The 18248-nt window shown below is 36.9% G+C and overlaps 1 protein-coding gene across 3 annotated transcripts; it reads right to left on the minus strand.

Moving 5' to 3' along the window:
* Positions 1-7: 7 nt before the first annotated feature.
* LOC120272275 (mediator of RNA polymerase II transcription subunit 13) lies at positions 8-17898 on the minus strand. 3 transcript variants are annotated; one of them, XM_039279045.1, is made up of 23 exons: positions 17801-17898; positions 17512-17637; positions 14147-14223; positions 13909-14048; positions 13731-13817; positions 13519-13606; positions 13360-13443; positions 11832-11909; positions 11665-11747; positions 10918-10987; positions 10133-10465; positions 9976-10062; positions 8822-9080; positions 8041-8295; positions 5795-7150; positions 4688-4949; positions 4472-4607; positions 4281-4368; positions 4054-4132; positions 2973-3268; positions 1571-2654; positions 1089-1463; positions 8-979 (listed from the first exon to the last, which is right to left on the minus strand). In XM_039279045.1, the coding sequence occupies exons 2-23, from the start codon at positions 17533-17535 to the stop codon at positions 342-344; spliced, it is 5979 nt and encodes a 1992-aa protein (XP_039134979.1). In that variant the 5' UTR covers positions 17536-17637; positions 17801-17898; the 3' UTR covers positions 8-341. The 3 variants fall into 3 exon arrangements, with proteins under 3 accessions (XP_039134979.1, XP_039134978.1, XP_039134980.1); XM_039279044.1 differs by having other exon boundaries at positions 10909-10987; XM_039279046.1 differs by lacking the exons at positions 10918-10987; positions 11665-11747; positions 11832-11909; ... (5 more) ...; positions 17512-17637; positions 17801-17898 and having other exon boundaries at positions 10133-10187; positions 10270-10358.
* Positions 17899-18248: the final 350 nt, after the last annotated feature.

The following is an 18248-nucleotide window of genomic DNA, read 5'->3' on the forward strand; positions in this document are numbered from 1 at the left end:
CAATATGTAGATAAAAAAAAGACCTTGTTATGTTAATGTTCTACAAAAACAAACTTATAAAGATGAACTGTTCTACAAACAAGTTGTCAATGGGTAAAGGAAGAGAACTCGTCCTGCCGATTTTTCTATTTCTACAGTAATGGTTATATGAACATATGATTGGGAGAGACAGAACCTCTGCCCTTGAATTTGCTATATTTGTTACAGCACATCGAATGGAGAACAATCACTGATAACCGTTGCCGTCCAAAAATATAACCGGCAACCGGCAACGGCCGAGCAAAGTTGAAGAGAGTGCTCTGCTTGAAAAGTTAGAATCACAGAGTGCTTTCAAGAGACCACTACTGTGTTTGTTCAGCCAAACGAGATAACTCTTTATCGGCGTAATGGAGAAGCCTCATTAATCTTAGAAACATATCACAGTGGAAGGGGAGCGCAGTTCGCCTTTCCAAATAAAGAGGGCTGGCAGTCATCCATGAAAGAGAGTGAAGCTCCGCTGCCACGGATTCTAAAACTGAATGTGCATCAGCCTCGTAGTCTTTGCTGATCACATCTGTCCCAAAACTCCGATTCTGCTTGGTGGTGTTGCTGTTGCTGGTGCCTCGGGACATCTTTTCCTGGACTATGTTGTTGCTGTTGCTGCCTCCATAGTGATCAACAAGGCTGATCGAGAGAATAGAAGGCCAATCCTCTTTTACTGACTCTGTAGGATCTCGTCTTGCTGAAGGGACTGTTTTTGACACGACAAAGCCGGTTGATAAGGGAATGGCAGGCCCTTTGCTGTGCAGTAGATGAGCAAGAGGTGGTGACTCCGATGTCAGGCACGTTGGAAGCTGTAAGGGTAATGAGGGAAGGAACCTCATGCTAGGTGAAGGGATCAGGAGATAAGATGCAGACATAGACCCAAGAGACTTCACCGGACTGAATCCTTCAACATAACCAGAAATGCCTGAGGCACTGCTGCTTTGAGGCCCAACACCTACATATAATATGACAACATTTAGAGTGTAAATTTCTCATGGAACAGAAACAAGGAGGAAATGAATATAAAATTAACTCTTTCACGGATGCCCCCTTCGTGTACTTACCACCTGAAGGCAAGTCTGCTGGGACTATTATATTCAAACAATGATCGATTGAAACTGAAACAAGAGTGATGCTCTGCACCAAATGAGAAAATCCTCTGGAGCTATCAGGTGGAGCTTGTCCTGACAAGAGCTGTTTTTTGCTGTTTGTTTGCCCCAAACCCCCTTTCATGAAGCTAGATGGTTTTGCATGAGGACTATACAGGGAAGGGCTAGGTGATGAAGGAAGGTTTCTATCTTGAATTAAACCCATATCCTGCTGCTGCAGAGAACTTGCATTAGTGCTTGATGATATGCCATCAGGTGCAGACCGTCGAAATTGCAAAGGCCACTTCTTAACTTCACCACCTCCGACCGAGTAAATAGCCTTCTGCCACTCTGTTTACAGCAGCCAATTAATGATTAAGAATATAACAAGGGTACTACTACATGCTAACACATCTAAATTCAACAATACGTGCAAAAGAATATTGTGTTTCCTGCACCTTGGCATTCAAGCTCAAAGAAGCAACCAACTCTTGAAATGACTATATCCCTTGGTCTGGCATTAATAGCATCAGATGAAGATGATAGTATCTGACAACCTTGATGCAAAACTTGAACAAAAAGACATTGAAGAACCTTTGTGTCTTGACGGCTACTAATACCGCCAAAAGGAAAAATGCTGCTATCAAGCAACTCTCCCCTGGAATCTGTCCAGATACAGACCAGCCAACGCCAATCCTCAGTCCAACCATAACAGCAATGAAGACTTGCTGCCTTTCGGTCATGTTCTGGTTTATCAAATGCAGAACTTGTTCCAATATCTGAACTCCCACCTGGAGTTGAACTTTGCATGTATATCCCACTACTATCATCCATACTGGTTCTCAAATTAGAAGACTCTGGCGCAACAATACCAAACATAGAGGAGGAAGTGGAACGCTCTGCAGAACCAGGTTCAGCCAAAATAAGAAATGGTTCAAACATGTACCTAGCATCTTCTTGGCAGAGTAAATCTATTGGTCTATTTGTGTCACAGTTTAGTCCTCCAGTTCGGGATGTTTGCCACGAACTATCCCAAGGGCCAGGCCTCAATGTTGTATTATCTAACTCAACCTCTCTTGTGAGAGTTGGTCCAGACATGCGACCGAAGTCTTTCCACAGTCCGGGAATAGGAGACGTTACATGCATCATTGAGGATTGGGATCTCCCAGTCACAGTTGATTGTAGTATGTCATTAGTAGATGCAACTCGTGGAATTCGACGGGCTTTATTGTACACAGTGAATGCAATATCCTTCAACATGGCAAGCTCACAAGCTGGCCTATTGATTCTTAGCAAGGATTCCACAGTCACAATCTGCAGAACAAGTTTAGGAATGCTAAAACCTGAAAGCACTATGACATTTGAAGTTGATGCTTCATCCACAGCAGAAGTACAGTTCAGAGCCTTCGCAACTTGAGAGTACAAAAAGGATCTTCTGTCTTTAAATGGCAATAGAACACTTGATCCTAGAGTTGCACAGCACTCTACCAAAGTCTGCAGAACAGCTATAGGCTCTGGAAAGGGGCACACAACATATACTACCTGAATAAGTCATCAAAACAATCAGTATATTTTTGAAGTTGGTTGTCTATACTTCAATAGTTGCCATATTTTAATCAATGAAACAAGTCATCAAATGACAGTTAACAAGAGATGACACATTAGTAATAATTCTAGAGAACAACAAAAAATGAGATGATACCAGACAAACACATACAAGCAGCATAATTGTCAGTAATATTCGCAATTATACACATGCAAAGCAGGGTCAGTGCGCAAAAAAAAGGGAGAGGAGGGGGTCATCGGTGTCACAAAATAGAGCAAGCATTTGACAAAGTAAAGAAAAATAAAATGACATACTGTGATAGGTCCAGCTGTTCCCTCTTTTTGAGGTACTGTAGAATGTGCAGCCAGCTTTAAATCCCTAAGAACCTTGGAAAGAGAACTAATGAAACTCTTCCTATCCCAACCTTTGGCTAGAGCTTGAAAATAATCACTTGTTGAACTTATAGCAAATGCAGAATTGCTTGCAATCTTTAGTTGCTGAGGACAGTCAACAAGGACAAGTCCAGAAGGCAAATATTTCCCAGGGGATAACTCCATTTGACTTCCACTTATCTGAGGTGAATGTGTTCCAAGTTTGCAAGTTTCATAAACTGAAAGCACAAGCAAACAATCTATCAGAGAAAACTATAGAAATATATATCAAAATTCAAAGATAAGTATTCACAGGTAACAATTTTAATGCTGCATATCTGCAAGTGATCCCCACTCTTTCTGTATATCTATTAAAGTTGTTTCAATAAGATTTGAGCATGTGCTTCACTGTTGTGAATTTTGATTAATATACCATTCTTTAAAAAAGCCAGGTTGGAATTATCTTAGCTGCCAATGCATAGTGACTACTATAACTCCATGATCCAGAGGGACAACAGTGGCCTCTATTTTCAATAAAATATTATCAGCAGCAAGACTAGAATTTCCCCAAAACTCACTCTCTGTGGCATTAAGTAACAAATCATATACTACCTTCCAAAAGATTCTGACCAACATATTGACCTTTGAAAAAGACTTAAGATATAAATGATTGACCTGTGTTATATGACACAATCATCAAGCACATGAAATCCCATCAGAACTCTCAACTATCAGTCAGCCTTGCAGGCTAATAGCCCTCTCAATTGAAAAATGCATCTCTCAGAAATCCAGCCAAATGATGTGTTTAGTGATGGAATACACAAATTCCTTCCATATACCTAAATCCCTCTAGTGAAAACATTTCCAACATGGACAGTAACATTAGTTTTCATTAGGTCTGACTGCCTGAGTTTTGCTACATCATTTTTGCAGGCAATAGATCATGGGCTAGAATCTGGGGTGTATAAACATTAATTTAGTGAGCAGCTTACAAATTGATACTAGAAAAGGATACCAAACTTACCTACTCCTAACTGTTGAAAAAAATCAGTGGCAGAAGTAGTAAGGAGATCAATATCTGGACATATGGCTAAGTAAGAAACCTGCAACAGTCACCAAGCATCAGTAATAGTAAAAGACAGCTACTTTTTTATTAAAAAAGATTTCACATAACAGAATCCATGTCCATGAGGACTAACCCAAGATGTCATGAAACTACAAACATGATTAAGTTTCAATGCATGAACTTACTGGTTTGGGTGAAGCATATGGTTCAAGAGGAGCCTTATCCCATAACTGTAGAGTGCTCACCGATGCTTTCAGCCAATCATCCTGGTACCTATCATATTAACCAGTTTCAACCTCAAATGGAAGTCCTCATTGGTCTGCAATGCAGAATTAAAATACAAAATGAAGGATGAAATGTTTAACAAGATGCACACCCAACAAGAATGGAGGGCAACGGGAGCACTGATAGTGTTGGCCTGAAGTTGCAATATGTCTTCTGTAGTTCAGATTCTGAATTAGCCATCTCTTGATTCGACCTCCTTTGAGATGAATCATCAATTCTAGAGCAATCTGTTTGGCATGGATTAGTTTCCAATTGGCAAAAAAAGATTAATAAATAAATAAATCAACAAAAAGTTGATTGAGGTTACCTTTCATGCAAGATGGGCCACCGGCTGACTGAGAGGGACTCATTGGCTCTCCTGCAAGAGTTAAAGTACTTGAAGAATCTTTAGCTTCAAGAACAGGGCTTTGAAAAGGATACCCATCTCCTGTGTTTCCTGAATCACCAAAAGAGCTGCGGCCTTTGCACCACTCAGACACAGATAATGGCCCATCCAAATTTCCAAAAGCATGTTTCACTGCTACTTTTATGTCAGACTGCAGCAAACTAATTACCGACGACACCTGGACCTGGACCAAGAAGATTATAAATCATCAAAACCGCATGTTTAGAGATCATTAATTAACACCATGGTGAATTGTATGCAGGAAATGAGATGTGCTTGAAAAAAGATATTAATTTAACATTTACAACCGTGGTTACAGTTATTAGCTAGAATGACAAGGGGTTAGACAATTATCTTCTACACAAGATGATAACCTTTATGTGAGGAAAATCCTGACATGGTTTTCTAGAGCAATGATAAGACTGACTGCCATATGATGTCATGTTCATTGTTTGGCAAACACTAGCCTTGAAAAGTAGATTATAGTTTCATGAGAGAGATCATATTGTCAGCAGAAAGGACATGTGGGAGCCTAGATAACAATTGATTCAAAGCAAGGATGCAAAACTAATTGGCAGAGAATATAAGAATGATGGATGCATGATGATGATGTGCCAAGTATCATTATACTGATAGGCAAGCATGAAACTTGTTGAACCTTTTTTCTGCATATACACTCCTGTGAATTTGTCTAATTTCCTGCATGGCAAGCCAAGATTTGTGGTAAAAACTATGCCCCATAAAACCTTAATAGTCACACCAGTGATTGCCATCCTCTTGAGACCGTCACTAGAAAATCTAACTCAAAGAGCATATTTATAATACGTGGATTCACAATGCTGGTGCCCCAGTGAAATGGCAGCATGTGTGTGTATGCACACATGCAAAAATACAAAATAATTATGCTATGATTCACTTTTATACTGTCATGTGAACCATTGGTAATTCAACAAGAATGTGGTAAATAATAATTAAAAAGTTATAATCAGTAATTAAATAAAACTAAGAACAATGGAAAAGGAAGCTTACATCAGCATATAGTGGATTAAACAATTCAACACCAGCAATGTCCAGAGAATGGCATACAGCTAAAAGTCCACCACAACCTGCATGAACCATAGATGGACCGCAGGAGAAACTCCGCCTCTGTTGCTCCTGTAATGCAAGCCAACAAAAGGGACCTTCTCCACCATCAGTGTCAAGCGATACATCAACAAAAGAGGTAGATTGTTGAACTAAAAATGCCATGGCATCAAGAAGCTCTTGAAGAGGTTGCCTTTGAGCAAGGGACACTAAACTCTCGACATTTGAATTATGTGGCAAAGTTGGTGAGCTCTCAGAATTGAAAGTATTCATAGACTTTGGCCCTTTGGGTGCTGCAACAGAACGCCAAACGCCCACAGATGCAGTAACAGGCCCATCATTCATTAAAACATCAACATCAGCAGCAACTCTTACTGGTACTGGATCTTTCCTTTTTGCTTCATACTTATTAGGAATACTATTTGTTGCAGTGCTTGTATCAATTGGAACCATCTCCGACATAACACTTCCAATTAGTTTATTCGACCAAAGAGGGGCACGGTTGCTAAGAGATAATAACGTATGTCTGATCCTGCACATGGCAGCTTGGAACACAATGCAATCAATTTCTGTAGCAAGAGTGGTCTTTAGAGACAATAGAAGCTGCCCTGGCTCTAATGTGCTGCCATTCTTCTTTTGGATGGTTAAGACAGGAATTGATGAATTCAATACTGATACAGGAGATGTCACATCTCCTTTAATTGGAGGTACTTCATGAGTGCGTGGTCTTTTTTCAGCTCTTCGAATTCCATGATCTATATAGGCGTATAATTTCCTAGATGGGACCAACAAACTCCCATCATGCCCTGCGATATTAGGTTTTGCTTTCAAGGATATTTCATTCTTTTCTATCACCAAGTCCTTGCAAGGGGATAGTGGAGTGGCACTGTAGAAGTAAGTGCCAGAACTTAAACTATCGACTCTTTTAGATCTGGGAAGGTATGTGCTTCTAACAATGGACGTAGATGGTTCACTAGTTGGGATATCCACTGCAGCATACTCAGGTGCAAATATCATCAAAGCTTCTGCTTTTATCAGATAGTCAAACTTACTAGATGATGGTGCTGAAGAATGACAAACAATGCCTGTTGGCCTAAAGTCCCTTGTAGATTCTGTACTTCGATTAGAAACATCATCCGTAGGTGTTGCAAAGGAATGTGTAAACGCCTCCAAAGAAGAAATATTAACTGGCGAGAATCTCTGATCAGCGGCATCCAATCCACCTGTGCAAGGACTGCCGCTGATATCTCCACTATCAGCAGATGGGAACATGATGGCTTGAGACTCAGCAGTACCAGGGGGCTAAACAAAAAGGAAACTCTATTTACAATTCCTAGACAAATAAAATTAAGAAATATTGAATAAACAACATAATTAAGCATCATGCTGGTCTATTTTTAATTCATGTAAAATATGAAGGTAACATGCCCTTGAATGGCGGCAGATTAAGATTGATAATGAAATTTTCTAGCCAATTTCAATAGATAAGCAGCTAACACTTAACAAGCAATTCTTAAAGCTTCTATATGGCATGTGTTCTAAGGTAGTAAATGCAAAGCAACCTCATAAATTTATGCTGCTTTCAATTCTTAGTCATTGATATGTATTTCTCATAAATTTATGCATTTCAACATGAGACATGATAACAGTTGTAATGATGCAGACGATTAAAGAATCCCTTAAATCTAATAATGACACATTAAATTATTCATCCAACAGTTTTTTTTTGTGCTGATTTTGTTAAGAAAATAAAAAAAAAGATCAGAAAATTTTGATGAACAGCAACGGATGCCCAGATTTATGCATTTGTGAAAGAGTTTCCTGACCCGATCTTGTTCATAAGGACGGACTTTCGTAAGCAATGGCCTACTGATGAAAATTGCAAAAGAGAAAAAGAAAAAAATAATGAAAAAGTAAGAAAACTAGAAAAAATTAATCTGACCACCACAATGAACTAAGGAAACCATGATTTGAGGGAATGAATTGCAATCTTCAGATCATTATATACTCCACATATGGATTGCAATCGCTCCCCCAAAAATAGTTTTTGTACAAGGACACTATGAACCAGTACTAGCCAAACTATTCAGAAGCATTTATACTAGTCAAGGAATGATCAATTAAACTTAATTTACTGCAACACCAGTAGATAAATGTGGAAATTAGTGGAAACAGGCAGTTAAACACCCTACCTCTCCAAAGGCAAAGACTTCATTTTCAAAAAAATCTCCAAAATCCCCAAACTCAGAAAGGAGAGTTTGAATATCGATGCTTATGCCATCCTCATCCCAACCCCAGTTGGATCCTATCTGAACTCCTGCACCAGCTGAATTGTTTCCTTCAGCACCACTATAATCAGATTTGAATGGATCTTGCGTAGTTCCACTTACAACAGTGCCAGCTTGACCAAAGGTTTCTGCCATCCCCGTTCGCATCCGCTTAGAAACCTACAAGGAATGGTCATAAATATCATTGCTTTTAGAGCTAAATGATTTACTCAGCCAATGAACTGATTTAAGTTACATATGCGTGTAAAAGAAAAACAAACATGCCATTAAAATAAAAAAGAAATATTTTCCTTTCTTATGAAATGACAGAAAACAGCACATAAGAATTTGTTAGCCTTTCATTAGCAGTTACATATGCATCAAGCTCCACTTTTCTACATTAATTATCCAACTAAACACATTGAAGATAACAGAAATGTATCAATTTCTTCTAACATGACAGTGTGTGTTAATTCTATGTCAAATTCAAATGTTATCATTAAACACTGACCACGAGCTTAAACAGCAAGGTATAATCAACTAAAACTTCTGTAAATTTATGACCTTTGCAGTTTGCAGGATTGACATTTAACGAGTGAGGCTAACAAAGGAACACTTTTAAACTAAAAAAAAAAAGTCCACAAAAAGAGACATCTGTAAAAAGACTCGAATAAAGGCATTTGCACTCTGTTTAAGTCTACTGTACCATTTTGTGACCATCATTCTCAAATTGATCAGTGGACGCCAAACCAGACTGTTTACATGTGAGTGAATCGGCGTCAGCTTCAAGATCATTTGCTCCAAGAATATCATTGTCACTTTCACTAGAGGTACTACTTATGCTGCTGATGCTACTACTATTGCTGTTGCTGCTACTGTTATTTTTTCGCTGCATCCGCAATCCACTAAACTCAACTCCAAGGCAATCGGTAAAATCACTTCTTCCATCATCTCCAAAGGCCAAACTGAGGAGGCAAGAAAATGAAACGAAAGGAAAAAAAAAAAGAAATAAAGCATTATCAGAATCTAATCACCAACAGAAGGGGAAAAAAGTACAGATAAGAAGAGGCTCTAAAAAGATCAAACAAAAAACCAAAGGGAGCAAAACCAAATTTTCTCACAATAAAATACACAGAAGGGCATGACTCGTTGATGACCAAAGGACTAACCAATTAAGAATAATCATAATGTCAAACCTAGCCCAACAATTTATGGGACAGTAAAATGCACAAATTGTAGACAACCAGATTCAGTGCATACTGAATTGAAAGGAAATGTACAAAACAAAGATAATTATCACTTGGAGTGAACAGATATTGAAATAACAAAAAAAAAAAAGAAAAAAGAGATCCTTGCCAACATTATTTCAGCAAAGAAAATCATATGCATCAGCATATCAGAAGCCATGAAATAATATAATAACATCCTTGGGATAATGACAGAAATACATGTAAGGGGTCATCAAATAATCAAGTTTATCAAGTAGCTCAAACTTTGCTTGCTTTAAGCTTAACATAAATTTGGCCACTCAAGTTATCAACAATGGGTTGAACTTAAGCACCCTGGCCAAGCTCCAAACTGAATTTGACAAGGACCCAACATATTCCATTACATCTCAATTAGGCTTGCTGTTTATTTTACTGATTTTGTTTATATTTTTATACAATTTACCTCAAAACAATCTGCACTCAGGTCTTATTGACAGCATCTTTGTATGGACACCATTCAAAGATGCCGTCAATAATTTTATAAACACACTACACAAGGTCAAAGACTCTTGTGCATGCACTGAATCATGCACTTGTGAATAGATGACAAATAAGGATTATTTGACAGTGAAGATTGAACATCAGAACTAACCAGTGCTCCAGATGAGATGAACCCGAAAAGTTCCATAATGACCACAACTCAAATAGTGGCGTCCCCACTGAATTTTGGAGCCATAATCTGCAAGAAAAATTATTTCACATACCTAAAAATCAAAGCTTCAGAAGCAGAAAATTGCGATAATGGATACCTTTTTAGAGAAGATCTAGCAAAAGCTCTTTGCATGACTGGCAGAAGCACTGTTTCTGCGGGGTAAAGGAATGTTCTTTCAAGTACTGGAAGTTTATCAGTGGATCCCTGCTTCTGTTGGACACTTTCAGAAGATACCTGGTGTTGTTCTTCAGACTGCTGAATGAGGACTTTGGGTTGATCCCTAACTGATCTCAATGAGCAACCCTTGGAAGAGGAAGGGCAACCAAGGCTAACCTCTGCATAAAAGCTCTGGCCCCTGAGTTGGCACACTGAAGATTGAGCAGCATGGAAAGGAATGCCAACAGAGAGTCCATTTGAAGCCTTAGCCTTGCTGAAATATCAATCAAGGAAAACAAAGCATGAAGTCCAGAAATTATTTAAACCATCATCCTACTGAAGGATGTAAAAGAAAAGGAAAACATTTGGAGTGTCAAATTGCCAGGAAAATGAATTCAGGAATCATTTACATAAAAAGAATAGCACCATCTTTCTCTATTTAGTGAGACAAAAGATCATCAGTCACTTCAAGTTATCAATTATTAGTTTCTCCACTGAAACAAGAGAATAAATTGTATAGGAAAGTTCAGAAATGTAAAATCCTTAAATCTTCATATTTTCAAGACAATTCCATCTCCTTTAGCAGACAGAAATAAAGAAGAAGAAAACACTGGCCAGTCTACAAGAGCAAAACACTTTCCACCATTTCAGCATTTGAATTGATCCAATCGTTATTCTAAAAGCAAGCACATGTGCTAAAGCAGAAAAGGAAGCAACCTGACATACACTTGCTTCACCAAATCACTGGGGCGACATCCAATAAGCCTGCCATGCATTCCATTAGGAGCAACAATAACTGCAAAAGAAGGCCAATCTCAAAATAAATTAGAGCGCATCCTAATCTATAAAAAACAAGATAAATTTCTACAAAGAAATCATCAACAGGAAAGAAGACAAATTATGTATGAAATCATTGGAAAGTGAAATATTAACTTCTTTCCTCCAAATTATTTTAATCAGCTATCAACATTGAGTATTCACTGAGGGCACTGTAACCAATATCCGATAGAAGGCAGACACAAGTCCATGCCAGCAAACTGATAGATCTTTCATGCCGCACAAAAAAAAAAACAAAGTTTTTCAGCTACTCCCACAAGGTAATCAATTATCTTTCATCTTAGTAAATTACACTATATACAAACCAAAGAGAGGATTTCCACCTAACGTGCAATGTCAAGGCACAGAAGCATATCAAGATCACACATGGGGATAACAAGAGTGCAAAATGTTCAACATAAAACACATGAAAAAACAGGTTGAAGAAAATTAAGGAAAAGGAGTTAAACGCCTAGATACTAAGAAAACAAAATGAGAGTATAAACATGAAACAGAATTAATGAGCCTCAAAAATACAAATATAGGATAGAAAATTCATTAGATACCAGAAGCAATGCCCACCAAAGCAACATAAAGCTGAACCAAATAAATTACATAGCCTGATCAGTTGCATGTAAATCATGATAGAAGGTATACCTGGGATCCCTTCTTGAACAGAATTGGAGGACCGGTACTTCAATAACCTTTCCATATCATCACTGCATAGGCCTCGGACATGCCTGGTAACCAATAATCGCAAAAAACATTACATTCAATGGAAAGGAAGCGTCAAATTAAACAAAACAATAAAGAAAAATGCAGACTTTGCTGATATGATGGCATGCACATAAATTGCTTCTTCAGTGGCAGCAAAAACAAACTCAATGGCAGGTTGCGCTCTCCTACAAATCATCAGGTTAAGCAAATCATTAGTACATAAATATTTAAGTATAAAAGTCAAGCTATCCATTAAATAACATGACAAACCTATGCACAGCAAACCATTATTTTTCTACTATATTAGGTAATACATAATTATAAAACCTACTTGAACTCTCAAAAGCTATAATTTGAGACTAGGAGATCAGTGTATGCAATGGACAAGACAAAATGAAAATCAGCACTTTGCCTTCAACTGTGCCAACTGACTTGTTTTCAACATATTAATGCCTAAGTTACATACCAATCTAACGTTAAATGTTCTTAAACTCACATGCAAAAGCGCATGAAAAGTAAAATTTCTACAGCTACATAGCAACCTAATTTCAGCCACCAACCTAAAACTTCAATTTTGGAGTGCTTGTTGCCTGTGTCATGTTATTACTGCATGCTAGTACATCCTAAATTTGAGAATCAGGAAAACACCTTATACAATGTTGATGCTGCATGTGATGACATAAGTACTAATTGGAGGAACAACCCAAAATAAAAATGATGCAGCCATAAAATTAAGATAAAAGCTAAAAATCTTCATGAACATGTACAATATGTAAAGAATAGAACCAATTAAAGGCAAAGCTAATAATAATCTAAAGGCCTAGAAGAATAAAATAACTTGTGTTTGTAAGAAAAAGCAAGACAGAGATGCAGGGGATCTTGTTTGACATGAATGAAACTATAAGATTTTAAGGGATTCGTGCTTCAATCCAAAATTGGAATGAATAGTGAGAATAGTAATTTTGTGATGCCCAAAAACTAGCCCGAGTTTGTGCAGTTTGATGATTAAACATTAACAGGAAAATGAGATTAGATTTTCCCAGCTATAATCACATGGGAAATTCAAATGCACAAGAACCATAATAGTCAACAAGACATGTAGATGAAATATAAAAGCACCTATCAATGTTAAGGGAAAAAAATCACAAACAGTGAGATATCGTCTCATCATGACAAAGTTTTGAAGATTATTCCTTTCGTTCGAGAATGTGGTAATTACAACTATCCAGTTTTTGAAGTAATTTTCTATTTGGCTGATGCACTACTGGGCATATAGGTCTCGATCAAGGGAACTTGGATAGTGGAATCAATAAATGAAATATTTGACATATTTCGCCTATTCTCAGATTGAATCACCGCTCCTTTTGCTTGACAGATAAAATTTAACCAATATAAAACTTTTCAGGCGTTCTGCCAATATTATCCCACCAGCAAATTGCTCAATGCTTTTCAGATAAAATTGTGGGGAAATATATAAAACTTCATAATAAATTATCAAGATTTGATCTTACTTGTTGTGAAAAAATGGGTTAAAAGTGCTCAATGCTTGCAACTTGCAAGAATTATTATGGTTTAAAAAAACCGTGCTAAAATAAAAATACACACTAGCAGCGAAATGAAGTCTACCTTACATACCTTAAGTTATTTTCATTTGTTGTAAAATTATGGCACCTTGTGAAAACATCCCCAAATCTCATGTACGAAAGCAATCTCAACGATCTGCCAATGCAAATAGGTTGAGAATAAGATATGCACAGAGAAAGAATTCACAACATAGAGAAAAAGATGAACAACCTTTCTAAAGAATTTTTTAAAGATTGAGATAGCGCGGCCGCTACCTCTTCAGAGTCTCCAGGAGGTACCCAAAGTCCAGTCCCAACAACTTGGGTAAGGAAAATAATGAAAATTTTCAAAAAAGTGATCAGGTCAGTGTGATTGAGATTGATTAAGGAAATAAGGCAAGTCATAAAAAATAGCCTCCTTAAAAGTAGAAGGCCTCATGGCACCTTTCAATCTTGAGACAATAGATTGTGCATTCTCACTTATAGATGAGTGTCGCCCAGGAATAAAAAGCCAAAGCTTGATTTTCTCATCTGCTCATAGAAAAACCATTTGATTGTAGATGGGAGGGAGAGAGAGAGAGAGAGAGAGAGAGAGAGAGCGCAAAGTGACAAGAAGTCTAACCAGGGTTGTGCACACCCTGAGATGGATCCCATGGTCCAACAAACGAATTAGACCATGTGCTGAGGAAGCCTTCATTCTGCAACTGGAGGTGTGCAGAAAGTACCAAAAACGTAGCAGCATCTTTTTGTTCCACTTTTAAGCTGGAGGAGAATGATAGTATACAACATAAGAAAATAATTCATAGATTCATGAAAACAAGTCATTTCCATCAAATAGAAAAACGCAGAGTAAATAAGACCTTTTATCAGGTAGGGTGTTTGCATCAGATTCACTAGGAAGAAACTGAAACCAAGATACAGTACGAAACTGCTCCCCCTGAAAACATGTTCATGGAAACAACACAAAAAACAGTAGGTGAATGCTATTAATGTTCCAAAACGCATTAGATGATCAAACAAATACACAACAACAGTAAGCCAAAAATTAATGCAACAGAATTAGAGGGGAAAAAACCATATTTTAACAGTATATAGCAGACAAATGAGAAATGGAACATCAGAAAAGTTCTCAAATGCTAATTAAAAGGACAAGAAAGAATTCTTGCAATTGGATTTTGGTATCATTGATCACATACCATTATCCTCAGTTGCATTAGATACGGGTAAAGCTAACAAATGGTAATTTTTTTTCTTTAATTTTATGTGAATAAAGGAATATAATCAGTGTTTCCGTAGTTAATAACACTGGTACAAGTTAAACCAATATTGAACAATACATACTTCCCAAACTTATTCCATGAACTATGTTCAACCATGACAGCTTTCAATACCTCAACCACATGCATAAATAACATAAGTGTAAGATTGTAAGAAATGATCTCTGACCACATGAGCAAGTCTTCCTGACAAAGTCAACTCCCTTCAAAGGGATGATTTGTATATTAATGCATATTATCGCTTACAATACATCCTATCCTTGTAAGAAGATTATTCTAATCATGGACAAGTTCCCTAAGATGTATAAGTTGCATAAGGTATGAACTCGTCAGAAATTCAGACCAGATTAGACCCAAGATATTTTCAAAATCTCAACATGAAGTTTTCAATTTGGAAGCTAGCCGTCAGATATCTTGGGCTTACTCTTAAAAACACAGATTTTTTACATTCAAACAAAAGATTGCATATTCAAGGCTGTGCTGATAATGGATACTTTCACAAGGTAGACATGAAATCATCTCACTATTCAGCATATGCATATAATGTCATGTGGTGGCATCACAATTAATTTCTAATATGCATGTCAATGAGTCAATCCATTACATCGGACAATACGATAAGTTTTCACTAAACCAGTGAACATTTGCTTGAACCTACATACCACTCCACAAAAGAAATATAACATGTTTCTCTATATATAGTAGGACTTCCCAAGTCCGATATGCCAATTAATATTATGTCAGAACTTTCGATTTCTGATATTCATATCAATAATGTCAAAGGAAAAACGCTTTCCATTTATACCATCTTGTATTTATATTTCCAATAATTGATCTTATGCATATTAAATAACATACTTTACAGTTTAGTATTCAAAATATAATAAAATGAACCAGATCCAACACAACAAACAAATCTGCCAAGTCATATTAGGACTTGTAAATTATCATAAACATTAAATGATGGCTAGTCATTTTAAAGATAGCAGTACCAATATCACATGTCAAAAGTTCTATTTTCCGTAAGGATGCATGTCATTCAAAAGCATTGACAAGAAACTCATAACTTAACTTCCAGTGCATGAAAACACATTAAACAAGAACATCTAAATTACAACACACCAAACAAGATCCAAGAAAATGAATTTGATGACATTGCCACAATTTTCTCATCTGCTCAAAGGCACATCTCGGGCACGCTTAAGGCACAAGGGTCAAAGGCTTGCGCCTTTATGCATGTCAGGCGGGCGATGTCAAAAAGGCGCGCGCCTTTACACTAGGCGCCAAGCAAGGGCTTAGGCGCGCCTCCATAGCATCTACCAATTTCATTATGTTTTTTTATTTTTACTTTGACTTTTAATCTTGCCTACACATCTTGGTGACTGAACATAAAAAAAGCTTACATAAAACAAAAACATGCAACCAAAATCGACTTAAAATTAAGGCAACCACAACCAAGTAGAATACAAAGCTCAGCACTTCAATTCGAGGCCATTAAAGGGGAAAGATAAGGCATCTGCTAGTTTGAGAACCTGCTTAATTCTTAGAAATGGTGATGATGAGAAAGAAAATTTCAGAGATGATTATTTAGATGAAGAGAATGATAAATTTGAAGAGAAAATTGATGATGTTGGTAGTGATGATAATGACGATGGACTTGATGGTTTTGATGATAGTCAGTAGATTTTATTATTCGAGTTAGGACTTGAGACTTGATGCATGCATTATACCATGTAATTGTATTTTGTATTAAACATTTGAAAAATTATTTTGTATGTTACTATGTATGTTTTTATGTCTTCTATGATATTAATCTTTAGGACATTCTAAAAATTTAGAACATATAACATAAAAACTATTTTTCAAATTTTTTTTAATTAGTCCACCTAGTGTCTCTTAAGAGCACACCTTGCACCTAGGCCCCAAGACCCCTTGCGCAAATGCGCCTTACGCCTCTAACAACTATGGTTACAGGGAAAATATTTCTCCTATCCAATGAATGATAAAGTTTTAGATAATAGCATTTTTTTCCTCATCATACTCCAATCTCCACAGTTTCCATATATAACATTCCTCCCACTATTCATATCTAATATTGACCCTAATTTATTAATCTAAAAACACAGCAAATTGGAAAGTAATTCCAAAATCACAACTAAATCACAATTCTAATTTTCTACAATGTTTTAATTGTTTATAATAATACAAAGAAGTTTTCTCTATCTTTCTTCCTTTTTCCTTGGTGATCTGTAGTCATGCTACTTTGCAAATAATTTTCTGTCCAAGATTAAAATACACCTTATTAAATGTTTCACTAAACGCCATCTAACATCCTACTCATAGCCCTTTGCTATTGATCCCGTAAGTGTCTATTTATGGCAAATGTACTAACCTGCACAAATAACTCCGACCAGCAATATAACGCACGGACAACTCATGTGCAATAAAAATCAACCCCAGGCAGTCTGATTCTAACAACTAAAAAGTAAAGATAAAGCTAACAAGAACATTAGTTCACTTCCATGCTGGCAAACGATTAAACATTCACCCCAAGGAGGACTTGAACAAGTTTCTCCAATGAAAAACAACAACTACTTGACCCAAGCAATGGAGACTAAAGGCTAGGATCTCAAGAACCATGAAAAACAAGTCTAATTTAACCTAATGCTCTCATCTTACTTTCATTCACTAAAGCACCAGAACATATGCAATAATTCAAGCTCAAAATGACTTATTTTATTAAAATAATCATTCAATCCACTAAAGACATCATCGCAGCAGACAAAATGTATTGCTTGACCAACATCAGCTAACTATTTCAGCTATTCGAGTGAAGTGAAAAGAAACAAATCAACAGAGACTACGAATCAAGAAACAAAAATCCTAAACAAACAACAAAAACCAGCAATCCAAAAACAAGACAGCACAAGATGAGTTAGAAACATTACAATCCGAAATACATTCGTCAACATAATGGAAACCCGAGAATCCTTCAACCAGAGAGATCACCCAGCGCTTCCACCCTCATCAACAACATAAGTTACAACAACCAGCATAATCTTCAGCTCAAAACCCTAAAATCAAAAAATAAAAAAATAAAAAAAAAAAAAGATTACACAAATTCAACTTTCCAAACCCTAGATCTCAACTCCAAAACCTAGATTTCAAGCAAGAACAAAGAACTAGGATCAAAGACAATGATCAATGCATGAATCGAAGAGGAAGAAGGAGACTTACTTTGAGAGCATGGTGCCGTGTCGGGGCTGGTGGAAACGAAGAGAAGAGACGCTGAACGCCGCGACCACTCGATTGAGCCGACGAATAGATCCGTTATATTATCGGGTTTCGGTTTGGACGTTCTTCGCTATTTTTAGTACCCGATAAGGCTATTTTTAGTACCCGATAAGGTATGGATGTCCATTTTATGGTATGGATCCGAATCCGATAATTTTCGGGTTTGGATTCTATAACCTAACTTGTATTATTTCGGGTTTGGATTCTAACCTCTGTGTATCATTTTTTTTAACTCTACTTTTGTTAGGGCCTATTTATTCACTAGAGATAAGAGAGTATTTGGTTCTCGAAAGTGATTGAAGTCTGTCACTTTTGTGTGTTTAGTTCATAAAAGTGAATCTGAAAGTGGAAAGCCCCATATTTGAATAAAGTCAAATTCTAAGTTTTGACT

The sequence above is a fragment of the Dioscorea cayenensis genome, chromosome 11 (assembly GCF_009730915.1).
Source record: "Dioscorea cayenensis subsp. rotundata cultivar TDr96_F1 chromosome 11, TDr96_F1_v2_PseudoChromosome.rev07_lg8_w22 25.fasta, whole genome shotgun sequence".
Classification (NCBI taxonomy): Eukaryota; Viridiplantae; Streptophyta; class Magnoliopsida; order Dioscoreales; family Dioscoreaceae; genus Dioscorea; species Dioscorea cayenensis.

Coding starts and splice junctions, on each gene's coding strand:
- LOC120272275 (XM_039279044.1), bottom strand. CDS start 17,535: ATGTTGACGAATGTATTTCGGATT. Junction 11,748..11,831: donor CATGCCATCATATCAGCAAA/GTCTGCATTTTT, acceptor ATTGGTTACCAG/GCATGTCCGAGGCCTATGCA. Junction 980..1,088: donor AGCAGACTTGCCTTCAGGTG/GTAAGTACACGA, acceptor TATTATATGTAG/GTGTTGGGCCTCAAAGCAGC.